General features: G+C 41.4%; 1 protein-coding gene across 2 annotated transcripts in view; it reads left to right on the top strand.

Moving 5' to 3' along the window:
- The window catches only part of appb (amyloid beta (A4) precursor protein b), a 59,649-nt gene extending 44,735 nt beyond the window's left edge, over nucleotides 1-14,914 (top strand). For both annotated transcript variants that reach the window (XM_063006636.1, XM_063006637.1), the window contains 8 exons: nucleotides 1,711-1,869; nucleotides 1,988-2,116; nucleotides 2,199-2,298; nucleotides 4,483-4,683; nucleotides 4,890-4,943; nucleotides 6,512-6,603; nucleotides 11,826-11,972; nucleotides 13,386-14,914. In XM_063006636.1, the coding sequence (XP_062862706.1) occupies nucleotides 1,711-1,869; nucleotides 1,988-2,116; nucleotides 2,199-2,298; nucleotides 4,483-4,683; nucleotides 4,890-4,943; nucleotides 6,512-6,603; nucleotides 11,826-11,972; nucleotides 13,386-13,487 (984 nt within the window). In that variant the 3' untranslated portion in view covers nucleotides 13,488-14,914. The remainder of the gene's footprint in view (nucleotides 1-1,710; nucleotides 1,870-1,987; nucleotides 2,117-2,198; nucleotides 2,299-4,482; nucleotides 4,684-4,889; nucleotides 4,944-6,511; nucleotides 6,604-11,825; nucleotides 11,973-13,385) is intronic.
- Nucleotides 14,915-15,329: the final 415 nt, after the last annotated feature.

Below are 15,329 nucleotides of genomic sequence, written 5' to 3' on the forward strand. Positions count from 1 at the left end.
GGTGGACCAACTAGGTATCAGTGTCTAATAGAGTGGACAGTGAGTGGACACGGTATTTAAAAACTCCAGCAGCGCTGCTGTGTCAGATCCACTCATACCAGCACAACACACGCTAACACACCACCACCATGTCAGTGTCACTGCAGTGCTGAGAATGATCCACCACCTAAATAATACCTGCTCTGTAGTGGTCCTGTGGGGGTCCTGACCATTAAAAAACAGGGTGAAAGCAGGTTAAAAAGATATGTAGAGAAACAGATGGACTGCAGTCAGTAATTGTAGAACTACAAAGTGCTTCTATATGGTAAGTGGAGCTGATAAAATGGACAGTGAGTGTAGAAACAAGGAGGTGGTTTTAATGTTATGGCTGATCGGTGTATATCTAATGGTGTAAGGAAAATCTCTGTGACCATGTGACTCCCCTGTCTCTCTAAGTGGAGAAAAAACAAATGACACAAATAGCCTGCAAAGCACATTTAGGGAAGTGGCTTTGGATAAAAAACTGAAGGGGACATTTATTGGGCTGGGATTTGAGTTTGAGATAAGCTAGTTGTGACGTCTGGTGGACAGAAGAGAAAGGACATGTTTATTAGGGCATTGCCCAGATTTTAAACCATGTTCATAATGGTTGTCAGTAAACAGACAGGGTTATTGTAGATATATTTATAATCGGAAGTCCAGTAAACAGGCTTAAGGTCAAAACCAGAAGAGCAATAACCACTGGAACACAGAAACAGGGCACAGGAACAAAGAACAAGACACTTAAATCAGTAAGACGAATTAAATGCTTTATATGCTTGAGAAGACAGCAATACTCAGCCATGGACAAAAGACAAACATGAGGTACATGTACACAAATTTATTAGAAGGTGATGGGAATGGGTGGAGACAATTAACAAATGGACAAATCACAGACATTGGTCATTAAAGGTGTTGAAAACATGGATCAACGCAATGGGAATGGCAACAATAGAGGATGTTACACTGGTTTAATAGACCGCCTAACATTTAGTTATGGTTTTAGAGTTTCAGCCACATTTATTGGACAAGCTTATGGTCAGGTGCCCACATTTTGGGCATATAGTGTAGGGCAAAATACTTTTTCATACAATTTTAAGTTCTTAAATCCTGGTACCCATCAAATTATGTATGATAAGAAATATAAGTCATCTGGCGCTCAGGTGGCACAGCGGTAAAACACACTAGCACACCAGAGCTGACATTTCAAACTCGTAGGTTCAAAACTCAGCTCTGCCATATGGCTGGGTTGGCTGCTTACATAAACAACAATTGGCTGTTGTTCATACAGGGTGGGAGCCGGACGGGACCTTATAACTGATGCAATTATGACCTCTGCTGGCTGATTGATGGCGCCTGCACAGAGTCAAGGGATAATGCGTTGATCAGGGTGTGTCTCTCCATACACAAAGCCGATCCACATATTAACTTGCCTCGTGCATGTGAAAAGATGCAGTCGGCTACTGCACGTGTCGGAGGGTGTGTGTGTTAGTCTCAGCTGTTTTCAACCAGGGTGGAGATCAACATCAGTATAGAGGAAGCTTAATGCAATCGGGTAATTGGATACGACTAGATTGGGAGGAGAATTGAGCCTCATCAGCCTCAGGTTCTGTAAATGATAGAAAGAAAACACAATTAGCTTAGTGAAAACATTGTGAGAGACTGACTGAGTATTTATGTGTTATTGAGCAGCATTTTCAGGAGAAGGTGGAGGCATTAGAACAGGAGGCCGCCAACGAGAGGCAACAGCTGGTGGAGACTCACATCGCTCGTGTGGAGGCGCTGCTTAATGAGCGCCGTCGCATGGCACTGGACAGCTTCCTGAACGCACTACAGGCTGACGAACCCCGGGTATACACACAGCTCCTACACAGAAATGCATACAGAGTAAAATCACACAATGCTGAACAGCTTCTGAGCAACACATCAAAGCAACGGTAACATACCGTTGTGTTTTTTTTTCATACAGCCTCGTCAGGTGTTTAACCTCTTTAAGAAGTACGTGCGTGCTGAGCAGAAGGACAGGCAGCATACGCTTAAACATTTCGAGCATGTACGCATGGTTGACCCCAAGAAAGCAGCCCAGATCCGCCCTCAGGTAACTTTATCTCTGTCTGCACTTACACAGCAGAGCTGTGAGCACTGCAGTAGAAAGTGACTTGCTAATCTGTGTGTTGTAGGTGCTGACTCACCTGCGTGTGATTGAGGAACGCCTGAATGAGAGTGTAGCCTACCTCTACAAGGTCCCACAGGTAGCCAATGAAATTCAGGACCAAGTGGGTGAGTGCTGTGTTCACAAGTGTTCACAACTATACTAACAACTACTGCTTATACTACTAATATTAAACACTGCTACTACTAATGCTACTATAACAACTGATACTGTAGAAATGCTGTTACTGGCACCAATACTTCTATTACTTACAATTCTATTACTAGTGATTCTGCAACTGCAGTTGCTAAAACAATGCCAACACTACTAATACAAATTAATTATTTACTATACGATAAGGAAACTACTACTTTTATATTAAAAAAACTGTCCTGCAATGTGTTCCTGTTTTAACAGTTTTTTGTTATTTGTAATGGCAGAATAATAGGTAAAGTGAGCTGCATTAAGGGCATCTCTGTACTGTAGGATGTGCTGTTTGGGACAATAAGACCAGATGTTTTACGCATACACTCAGGGTGTCTGTCTACAATTGGCTTTTATTTTGCAGAGCTCAATTTTGAACAATGGGGAGAAATGAAAACCAGGGACAGCCCTGGTTTACAGTGGTGCAAGATAAATAAGGGTACCAGAGGCAATGGTATTCTAGTGGGATACATTATAGTGGGGATACACGACTGGCAACCACAACCTAGCGCATAGGTGGAAACTCACTGTAGACTAGTTGAAATGATAGGGAGAAGACAGGGCACAGGAGAAAGAGGAACACTTTGTATGCTTGGGGCGGCATGGTGGCTCAGTGGGTAGCACTGTCGACCCACAGAAAGAGTCCAAAGATATGCAAGTGAGATGAATTGGAGATACAAAATTGTCCATGACTGTGTTTAACATTAAAGGCTGGAACGGATAAATCTTGTGTAACCAGTCATTACTGATCCTGTCATGAATATACTGGCACCACTACTGCTACTACTGTTAATATCAATACTTCTATTACTTACAATTCTACTACTTGTGTTTCTGCAACTGCTGTTGCTTATAACAATGCCAACACTACTAATATAAACGGTTCCACTGCTAATAATAATTTACTGTACGATAAGAAAACTACTACTTTTATCAAAAACTATCCTGCAGTGGAGAGTGTTTCTGTGGAAAGGATAGTTATAGTTATAATATTATTATTGCTGCTACTACTTCTATAACCTCTGTTTCTATTACAACTATTAATATTACTAATAATATTGCTACTAGTAGTAATAGCTTCTGTTATTACTATTACATAAAATTACTACTGCAGGTAGTTTTGCTACCTAAAAGTAGAGCATTCCTACAAAAAAATGTATTGACTAAAATGAAGTAAAAGCGAATAAGCAATTACTATTAATGTATTCCTTCATTCTTTCATTCTTATGTTTTACCAGTGCTTTATCCTGGTTGGGGTTTTGGTGGGTCTTTACTCACTCAATTTCTTAACCGCTTATCCAATCAGGGTCGCGGGGGGTGCTGGAGCCATTCCCAGCTTTTCAATGGGTGCAAGGCACACAGTAACACCCTGGACGGAGCGCCAGTCCATCGCAGGGCAGACACACATACACACACACACACCCATTCACCTATAGCAATTCAGTGTCTCCAGTTGCCCTGACTGCATGTTTTTGGACTGTGGGAGAAAACCGGAGCTCCCTGAGGAAACCCACGCAGACACGGGGAGTACATGCAAACTCCACACAGAAAGGACCCGGCTTTCGACCCAGGGATCGAACCCAGGACCTTCTTGCTGTGAGGCGACAGTGCTACCCACTGAGCCACCGTGCCGTTGGTGGGTTCTGTATTCCCTAAATCAATGAGCAGCAACACTCATTGGACAGGATATTAATTCATTGTGGGGCCTCGGCCAATACTCTCAGCAGTAGGCTAGCGTAATTTACCATCCACTATAAATTTACATTGGTAAAAATAAATAACCATTGAGCATTCCCAAACCTGAAAAATAACCTAACAAATAACACATTAAATAACAAAAACATAATACAAACAGGATTAATGTGATAAATACGCAGCTTGTATGAAGTTAAAAAGATTGTATGTTCATTGTAGTTTCACTTAACAGTATCGCTGCTTCTACAATGACTCACTGCTAAACAAATGCTAAGCGCTAGTTTTGCTTTTGTCACTTTTTCTTTTCCTTAAAAGCAAAAATTTGGTCTTTTGCAAAAGAGAGATGGTGTAAACACAAACTATTTTTATCACTGTTATCACACATTAATTTTACTGTGCATGTGTCTTGTTAGCGGTGCTGATGCAGTGTGTGCAGGGTGAAGCTACCCAGCAGCTCGCCTCCCTTCAGGCTGATATGAGAGTGAGTTACGGTAATGATGCTCTGATGCCTGATCTACCTGACAGCACCCCCTCTGTGGACCTGCCCTTGGAGCAGGATGGCCTGGGCTTCATCCACCCAGAGAGCTTCAACCAGGCAAACACTGACAACCACGGTACACCCACACACCCACACACAGACAGAAATGTTGACGTCGGTTTTATTTCCATAGCAAGGACTTAAACACTTACATACATACATAATTAAAGCCAGCAGAGCAGTTCACAGCAGCAAAATTTTAAAAGTGCCTGCAAATATTTACAGCCGTCACTAATCTAATTGTATTAATCAGCTTTTATATTTATTTTTGCTTTTTTTTAGTTGAACCCGTAGATGCACGTCCAGCTCCAGACAGGGGACTTCCCACACGCCCTGGTGAGTGTCAGTTTTACTGCTGCCATGGATACACATTACTGATTTACTGGACACTACACAAATATCTCACTTCACTTCCCATTGCATTTGTCCTGCCATTACTCAGCCATTATTACAGCAATATTTGTTATTTTTGGTTGAAACTGAATGGGAAAAATTGTCCTCCAACAGTCCAAAGACGTGCAAGTGAGGTGAATTGGAGATACAAAATTGTCCATGACTGTGTTTAACATTAAAGACTTGAACTGATGAATCTTGTGTAACCAGTAATTACCTGTTCTGTCATGAATGTAACCAAAATGTGTAAAGCATGACATTAAAATCCTAATAAATAAATAAATATGTAAGGCCCTACCTAATTCATGGCCATGAAAATCACGTTACGGACGCAATTTGCTGTGAAGATCAAAATTTATCAAAAGCGATTTAACGTTTTTCATTCACATAGCATTCAAGTGCCTTGCATTTACTGGTTAATTTGCACTACGAGGTGGTCCTAGTGTAACCGAGCATCTATAAAGTTTGCTGAGTTTATAAAGTAGGAAATAAACTGTACATAAACAAACTATCAGGAGCATAATACTTTACTGGCTTGTTCTTTTAAGGCGCAGCACAGACTACACAGAGATGATCATATGTGTAGAGAAGCACACTTTTTCATTGATAATGGAATCCTCAAAGGGACAAATTGCACTTAATACATAAACACATACATCAAATATTGTCAGCACCACACCACAGAAAATGTGTTACACTAGCAATCCTACGGCAATTCAGTTAGCAATAGCTTAGTCAAAATGTCCAAGATGTTGAAGTCTAAAGCAGCTAAAAACACTTCTTGGTTACCTGAGTTCTGAAAACTCCCAACCAATTCTGTGGACGCAGAGAGGGGCATGTCAAAACATGGATGAGTATTTTCAACTATTATGGTAGGCTGTGCTGTGTATTATAGCTTCCATTTATTATTATTTTTTTTTAAGTTTTTTTATTTTACCCCTTTTTCTCCCACTTTTAGCGCATCCAATTTCTGCCCGTCAATAATCCTCTCACTAATGCTGGTCCCTGCTCCTGATTGGGGAGGACGAGGCTGTTCCACGCCCCCTCCGACACGTGCACAGCAATCTAACATCTTACCACCTACACTTGACGAGCGCAGTGCAGTACAGCGCCGTGTACGGAGAGCCACACCCTCTACCGCACTCCTTTCCCATCTCCGTGCAGGTGCCACCAACCAGCCAGCAGAGGTCGTAATCGCACTTGTTTGAGAGAGAGCCCCCATCCGGCTTAATCCCGCCCCTATCTGAACAACAGGCCAATCGTTGTTCATGTGGCCGCTCAGCCTCAGCCGGCAGGCAGAGCCGGGATTCGATAAAATGTATTTGAGATCTCAGCTCTGGTGAACAGCGTGTGTTTTACCGCTGCTCCACCTGAGTGGCTACTTCCATTTAGTTTATAATTTAATTTATTTTGAATTTGTTGAATCTGTGATTTTTTATAAATGAGGTCCGTGAAATAGGGCTTTATTCATATGGCAAGAATTATTAGATTTTTCTGTGTTTTGTGTGTAGTATCTGGTATGAAGCTAGACGAGATGCCGGAGGTACGCATGGACACTGAAGAGCAGCATAGTGCTGGATATGAAGTACATCACCAGAGGCTGGTATGAAGACACTGCACACAGAAACAATGCACTCACAAGCCAGATGCACTCTCAGCCTCTGTGACGTCAGGTCATGTGACATGCACTCATAAGCCAGATGCACTCTCAGCCTCAGTGGCGTCACGTGCACACACACTCTCTGCCACAATGGCAAAAACATTCCGGCAACACGAGAGGAATCTTTAAACAGTATCATCATTTAACACACCCATTTAATGTATTTTCCATGCAGCCATAACATTAAAACCACCTCCTTGTTTCTACACTCACTGTCCATTTTATCAGCTCCACTTACCATATAGAAGCACTTTGTAGTTCTACAATTACTGACTGTAGTCCATCTATTTCTCTACATACTGTTTTAGCCTGATTTCACCCTGTTCTTCAATGGTCAGGACCCCCACAGGACCACTACAGAGCAGGTATTATTTAGGTGGTGGATCATTCTCAGCACTGCAGTGACACTGACATGGTGGTGGTGTGTTAGTGTGTGTTGTGCTGGTATGAGTGGATCAGACACAGCAGCGCTGCTGGAGTTTTTAAATACCGTGTCCACTCTCTGTCCACTCTCTTAGACACTCTATTGGTCCACCTTGTAGATGTAAAGTCAGAGATGATCGCTCATCTATTGCTGCTGTTTGACTTGGTCATCTTCTAGCCCTTCATCAGTGGTCACAGGACGCTGCCCACGGGGCGCTGTTGGCTGGATATATTTTTGGTTGGTGGACTATTCTCAGTCCAGCAGGGACAGTGAGGTGTTTAAAAACTCCATCAGCATTGCTGTGTCTTATTCACTCATCCTGAAAGTCCTGACCATTGAAGAACAGCATGAAATGGGGCTAACAAAGCATGCAAAGAAACAGATGGACTACAGTACAACTACAAAGTGCTTCTATATGGTAAGTGGAGCTGATAAAATGGACAATGAGTGTAGAAACAAGGAAGTGGTTTTAATGTTATGGCTGATGGTGTATAAGCCTTTAAGAAAAAGAAGTTACATTTTAATTTTAAACTTATAAAAGTTTCATTTTAATAAGTTTAACTTTCATTTTAATTGTATGGCTAAAGATAAAGCAGCTGAGGCTCTGCAAGAGGAGAACAGAGATGAGATTCTAGATCCATTTTGCTTTAACTTCCAAGATGTTAAAGACATGCATCAATTTCTGAAGGAAATGGAAACTTAGGTTTTTTTGTGACCTTTTAGTTTATAATTTGTTTTGAGTACATTGTTTATTTATTCTTTTTTTTTTTGGCAATTTCAATGTAAATTACATTTGATTTTGTTAATCTGTAACAGCTATACTTGTTGTATATATATATATACTGTATATATATACTGTATATATATATATATATACAGTGGGGGAAATAAGTATTTGATCCCCTGCTGATTTTGTAAGTTTACCCCCTTACAAAGACTTGAACAGTCTATTGAACAGTTTATTTTAACAGTGAGAGACAGAATATCAACAAAAAATCCAGGAAAAAAAACATTAAATAAAAGTTATAAATTAATTTGTATTTAATTAAGGGAAATAAGTATTTGATCCCCTACCAACCAGCAAGAATTCTGACCCCCACAGACCGGTTATGTGCCCATGAGGCACACAAATTAGTCCTGTCCCTGTATAATAGACTCCTGTCACAGAATCAGTTTCTTCCGTTCAAATCTCTCGACCACCATGGGCAAGACCAAAGAGCTATCAAAGGACATCAGGGACAAGATTGTAGACCTGCACAAGGCTGGAATGGGCTACAAGACCATCAGCAAGAAGCTTGGTGAGAAAGAGACCACTGTTGGTGCGATAATTCGAAAATGGAAGAAATACAAGATCACAGGTCAATCACCCTCGCTCTGGAGCTCCATGCAAGATCTCACCTGGTGGGGTAAGAATGATTCTGAGAAAGGTGAGGTCAGTCCAGAATTACACGGGAGGAGCTTGTCAATGATCTCAAGGGAGCTGGGAGCAGAGAAATGCTGGATATGACCCCAAGAACACCATCCCCACCGGGCATTTCTCTGCCTCCAAACACGGTGAGTGGAGTTGATGCCAAAGAGCTCAATTTTGGTCTCATCTGACCATATCACATTCTCCCAAGCTTTCTCTGAATCATTCAGGTGTTCATTGGCAAACTTCAGACGGACCTGTACATGAGCCTTCTTGAGCAAAGGGACTTTGCGGGCACTGCAGGATCTCAATCCATTACTAATGGTTTTCTTGGTGACTGTGCTCCCAGCTCCCTTAAGATCATTGACAAGCTCCTCCCGTGTAATTCTGGACTGACCTCACCTTTCTCAGAATCATTCTTACCCCACGAGGTGAGATCTTGCATGGAGCTCCAGAGCGAGGGTGATTGACTGTGATCTTGTATTTCTTCCATTTTCGAATTATTGCACCAACAGTGGTCTCTTTCTCACCAAGCTTCTTGCTGATGGTCTTGTAGCCCATTCCAGCCTTGTGCAGGTCTACAATATTGTCCCTGACGTCCTTTGATAGCTCTTTGGTCTTGCCCATGGTGGTCGAGAGATTTGAACGGAAGAAACTGATTCTGTGACAGGAGTCTTTTATACAGGGACAGGACTAATTTGTGTGCCTCATGGGCACATAACCGGTCTGTGGGGGTCAGAATTCCTGCTGGTTGGTAGGGGATCAAATACTTATTTCCCTTAATTAAATACAAATTAATTTATAACTTTTATTTAATGTTTTTTTTCTGGATTTTTTGTTGATATTCTGTCTCTCTCTGTTAAAATAAACCTTCCATAAAAATTATAGACTGTTCAAGTCTTTGTAAGGGGGTAAACTTACAAAATCAGCAGGGGATCAAATACTTATTTCCCCCACTGTAAATATATATATATATATATATATATATATATATATATATATATATATATATATATATGTATATATACAGTATATATATATATATATATATATATATATATATATAATTTTTTATTTTATTTTATTTTTTATTTTTTTTTGCATTGTATTTTAATACTAGGGATCTTTAAAACGTTTCCACACTTTTATATTTTGGTTGGAAACGGTGAGGGAGGGAGGAGCAGTAATTTGTCGTGTCTGAGAGACTGAGAGGAAGCTTATAGTCCAGATTTAGCGCCATCAGATTTCCACCTTTTTTGGACCTCTTAAAGAAGCTTTAAGGGGAAGAAGATTTTCATGTGATGATGATGGGAAAGCAGCGGTGCATCAGTGGCTGCACAATCAACCTAAAACATTTTTTGCTGATGGCATTAAAATGTTGGTATGACGCTGCGAAAAATGCATCGAAAGGTGACTATGTAAATTCTTTAAAAATAGACGATATACAAAACATTCACTAAAAGCTGCCATATTTCTCTGATTCAACCTCTTCAACAAACAAACATAATTTCAGTTCCGTGACAGAGAGCGCACTGACGTAATGAATGAGCTGGCAGTGCATGTCAGGCTGTCAGCTTTTTGGCTAGCCAGCATAAAAAAGGAAGTACACAGTGTGAACATGTACATAAAGGCATTTTTCTTTAAATAAGTGCCTACGTTTTTACTGCCAGAGTTTGTAGCCAGTGGAAACAATGTTCCCTTTCATAACTTGCACAAATTTGCCTTGAAACTGACAGTTACACATACATTTAAGATAAACAGAACATGTAACTGAGTGGAATTAAAGAAACATTACAAAAAAGAAACTGCCAAAAGTATTTTCTCGTCTGCCTTCACACGCATATGAACTTGAGTGACATCTCATTCTTAATCCATAGGGTTTTAATATGATGTCGGCCCACCATTTGCAGCTGTAACAGCTCCAACTCTTCCGGGAAGGCTTTCCACAAGGTTTAGGAGTGTGTTTATGGGAATTTTTGACTATTCTTCCAGAAGCGCATTTGTGAGGTCAGACACTGATGTTGGACGAGAAGGCCTGGCTCGCAGTCTCCACTCTAATTCATCCCAAAGGTGTTCTATCGGGTTGAGATCAGGACTCTGTGCAGGCCAGTCAAGTTCTTCCACACCAAACTCACTCATCCATGTCTTTATGGAGCTTGCTTTGTGCACTGGTGCGCAGTCATGTTGGAACAGGAAGGGGCCATCCCCAAACTGTTCCCACAAAGTTGGGAGCATGAAATTGTCCAAAATCTCTTGATATGCTGAAGCATTAAGAGTTCCTTTCACTGGAACTATGGGCCGAGTCCAACTCCTGAAAAACAACCCCACACCATAATCCCCCCTCCACCAAACTTTACACTTTACACAATACAGTCAGACAAGTACCGTTCTCCTGGCAACCTCCAAACTCAGACTCGTCCATCAGATTGCCAGACGGAGAAGCGTAATTCGTCACTCCAGAGAACACGTCTCCACTGATCTAGAGTCCAGTGGCGGCGTGCTTTACACCACTGCATCCGCTTTGCATTGCGCTAGGTGATGTAAGGCCTTGATGCAGCTGCTCGGCCATGGAAACCCATTCCATGAATCTCTTTACGCACTGTTCTTGAGGTCTGTAGCGATTAACGCTGCAGAAAGTTGGCGACCTCTGCACACTATGCGCTTCAGCATCCGCTGACCCCGCTCTGTCATCTTACGTGGCTACCACTTGGTGGCTGAGTTGCTGTCGTTCCCAATCGCTTCCACTTTGTTATAATACCACTGACAGTCGACTGTGGAATATTTAGTAGTGAGGAAATTTCACGACTGGACTTGTTGCACAGGTGGCATCCTATCACGGTACCACGCTGGAATTCACTGAGCTCCTGAGAGCGACCCATACTTTTACAAATGTTTGTAGAAGCAGTCTGCATGCCCAGGTGCTTGGTTTCATACACCTGTAGCCATGGAAGTCATTGGAACACCTAAATTCAATAATTTGGATGGATGAGTGAATACTTTTGGCAATATAGTGTATTTAATAACATGAGTCTGATGTCAAAATTGCACCTTCTACTGTATTCTGAGTAATTTGTGCTGTATTGGACTTTTTTGGGTTTGCTTGACCACAAATTTTCATTTTTTGTCCTATGGTCTTTCCTCTTGTTGCTTTAAAGGTGGCAGTGCATCAAACCCAGTAAAAGCCCCCCTCAAAAAAGGGAATTCAGGAATTGCATTCAGCCTTTACCTAGTGAATTACCATGTTAGTGTAACAGGGATCTCAGCTCAACTTAAAAACTACACATTACAGTCCAATGTATTGGTGGTTAATTTTTGGGCATCATATCTATACAGGTGTTCTTTGCTGAGGACGTCGGTTCCAATAAGGGAGCCATCATCGGCCTGATGGTGGGCGGGATCGTCATAGCTACCATAATTGTCATCACTCTTGTAATGCTGAGGAAGAAGCAGTACTCTTCCATCCACCATGGAGTTGTAGAGGTATGTGCATTAAAGATATTTATTCCAGCTTTGCATGTCCTAAAAAAACAATAAAATTTGAAATGCAGTCAAGCCGGAAAGTCTGCACACCCCTTTCACCTTCTTCATGTTTTATTACATTACAGACTCATTCTATAATAGATTGAGTTCATTTATGTTCACTTTGCCCATAATGACAAAGTGAAAGCAGGTTTTTAGACATTTGTGCTAATTTACGAAAAATCTAAATGTACAATTCTCTAAATGTAAAAACAGGATTGTGTCAAGGCATAGATCTGGAGAAGGGTACAGAAAAATTGCTGCAGCTTTACAGGTCTCAAAGAGCACATTGGCCACCATCATTCATAAACGGAAAAAGTTTGGAACCACCAAAAATCTTCCTAGACCTGGCCGTCTGGCCAAACTGAGCGATTGGGGAAGGGAGGTGAACAGGAACCTGAGGGTCACTCTGACAGAGCTTCAGTGTATCCTTGTGGAGATGAGAGAACCTATCAGAAGATCAACCATTCAGGCAGCACTTCACAAATTACGCCCCTATGGTAGAGTGGCCAGACGGAAGCCACTCCCTAGTAAAAGGCACATGACATTAGAGTTTGCCAAAAGGCACCTAGAGGACTCTCAAACCATGAGAAACAAGATTCTCTGGTCTGATGAAACCAAGCGTCACATCTGGAGGAAACTAGGAATCACTCATCACCTGGCTAGTGCCATCCCTACAGTGAAGCATAGCGGTGGCAGCATCATGATGTGAGGATGTTTTTCAGCAGCGGGACCGGGGCGACTAGGCCTGATTGAGGGAAAGATGAATGCAGCTAAGTACACCGAGATCCTTTAAGAAAACCTGCTCCAGAGCGCTCTGGACCTCAGACTGGGGTGAAGGTTCACCTTCCAACATGACAACGACCTGAAGCACACAGCCATGAGAACAAAGGAGTGGCTTCAGAGAAAGTCTGTGAATGTCCTTGAGTGGCCCAGCCAGAGTCCAGACCTGAATCCAATCGAACATCTGTGGATGGAGCTGAAAATGGCTGTGAACCGACGCTTCCCATCCAACCTGACGGAGCTTGCAAGGATATGCCAAGAGGAATGGGCAAAAATGTCCAGAAACAAGTGTGCCAAGCTGGTCGCTTCTTTCCCAAGACGCCTTGAAGCTGTAATTGCTGCCAAAGGTGCATCAACCAAGTATTAGGCTAAGGGTGTGTACAGATATGTAACCCCTAAATAAACCATTTTTGTCAGTAAAATAAAAATGCATATTTTCTAAACCCTGTTTTTACTTCGTAATTATTGGTGATTGTGTGTAGATGTTTGAGGCAAAAAAGGAACTCAATAGAATACGTAATAAAACGTGGGGAAGGTGAAAGGGGTGAGCAGACTTAAGTTCTGATTTCACCGCTGAGCTTTTGTGTTCAGGTCGATGCTGCAGTGACTCCAGAGGAACGCCATCTTACCAAGATGCAGCAAAACGGCTACGAGAACCCCACCTACAAGTTCTTTGAGCAGATGCAGAACTAAAAGGCTTCATTATCGTCCCACCCCTTCCTCCATCATTCCAATACATCAGGACAGTGAACTCACACTAATCTTCATCCACACTAGTGCTGAACCCATGGAGATGAAGTGTAATCACCCAATCATTTCAAACAATGCTCAGTTTGTTTGCACAAAAAGGTGACATCGTTTTATCTCATCTAGCTGTCTGTCTGTGTTCTCTTGTCTCACCCATTCATCTGTTTGTTGTGCTTCTTTCTGTCCTGCGCTTGATGTCTCATCCCCGTCACTCCTCTGTGTCCTTTCCCTTGTCGTTTCTGGATGTTCAGACAGCAGCATTACTGGCTCTAGTCCTAAGGACTCGAACACAAAGATGGCAAAAGAAGAATAATCATTTGCGCTCTTCTTCTCAGAACCCTGCAAGTCTAGTTTTTTTTTCAGAAAAATATTTAAAATGAGATTTTAAAAATATAAATACATATATAAATAACATTAAGAAGATAAATATTGTTTGGTTTTTTATTATGTGTGTAATGTATTGAAATAAGGCATAAAATAGCTGTATCTATTTAGTGCATGCCGATTATGACAGAGACGGTCTCGGATCCCCACGCCGGGCGCGACCTCTCTCACGTAGAAATTTTAGCGGGATTGTACATTTTAGTGTTTTCTTGTGATCATGTAATTTTAAGGAATAGCAGATTCTGAATCTGTTCGAAGCTTTGTTGTTACACAGACATACTTTAAATGAAGTCAGTGCTTTTCTTAACTATGCTACAACACGCACACATACACAAAAGGCTGCATGGGGCTGGACAAGCTGTATGTAATATGATAATGAAGTATAATATTAGCCCATGTGTCATCATCCTATGCATTGTTTGTTTTGTTTTTAAGGAATCTTTCCAGTTTTTATTCCACCTCAGGAGTTAGCAAGAGTAAATATCAAAGATTCATAGCTTTAAAATCCGACTTTGACATTCCTGCTTATCTGTATCTTTCCAAACAAGCACTTGATCATTAGAAAGTTCCAGAAACCTCTGGCACCCTAACTAATTCTAACCTGCACAAACATACAACAGACTCTCTATTCAGACTCTAAACAGAGTCACATTTACGGTCCTGTAAACTTTCCAGACAGTTCATTCATTCATGCTACAAGCAACAAAACATGTACCGCACACATTAGGAATTTCCAAGCAAGGACACACCACTCATTTTCTCCTTTCATAAGACTAAAGCTTAAATCAGGTGTTGTGGTTATGCAAGGATACTCAGAAGAGTGTCTGTGGTCAGTACGGGGCAGTGAAGAAAGTAAAGATTTTCCATCTTTCAATGTTTTCTTCTTTTAATGTATTTTTCCCCGTACCTATCTATCCAAATCATTGGCTTAGACTGGGGAAAAGCTTTCTACACTGTATCCCATAAATAAAGTTTTGAATGTACATACAGCTCTGTGGTCATGTCTGAATTTATTTTGAAGTGTTTTTGTGTTCACAATATGGTAAACATACACCGATCAGCTATAAAATTAAAACCACACTCATTGTCCATTTTATCAGCTCCACTTACCATATAGAAGCACTTTGTAGTTCAACAAATAATGACTGTAGTCCATCTGTTTCGCTACATGCTTTGTTAGCCCTCTTTTCCTGCTGTTCCTCAATGGTTAGGACCCCCACAGAGCAGGTATTATTTAGGTGGTGGGTCATTCTCAGGACTGCAGTGACAATGACATGGTGGTGGTGTGTTAGTGTGTGTTGTGCTGGTGTGAGTGGTTCAGACAGAGCAGCGCTGCTGGAGTTTTTAAATACTGGGTCCACTGTCCTACCTAGTTGGTCCACCTTGTAGATGTAAAGTCAGAGA

This window comes from Trichomycterus rosablanca, chromosome 12, assembly GCF_030014385.1.
Source record: "Trichomycterus rosablanca isolate fTriRos1 chromosome 12, fTriRos1.hap1, whole genome shotgun sequence".
NCBI lineage: Eukaryota > Metazoa > Chordata > Actinopteri > Siluriformes > Trichomycteridae > Trichomycterus > Trichomycterus rosablanca.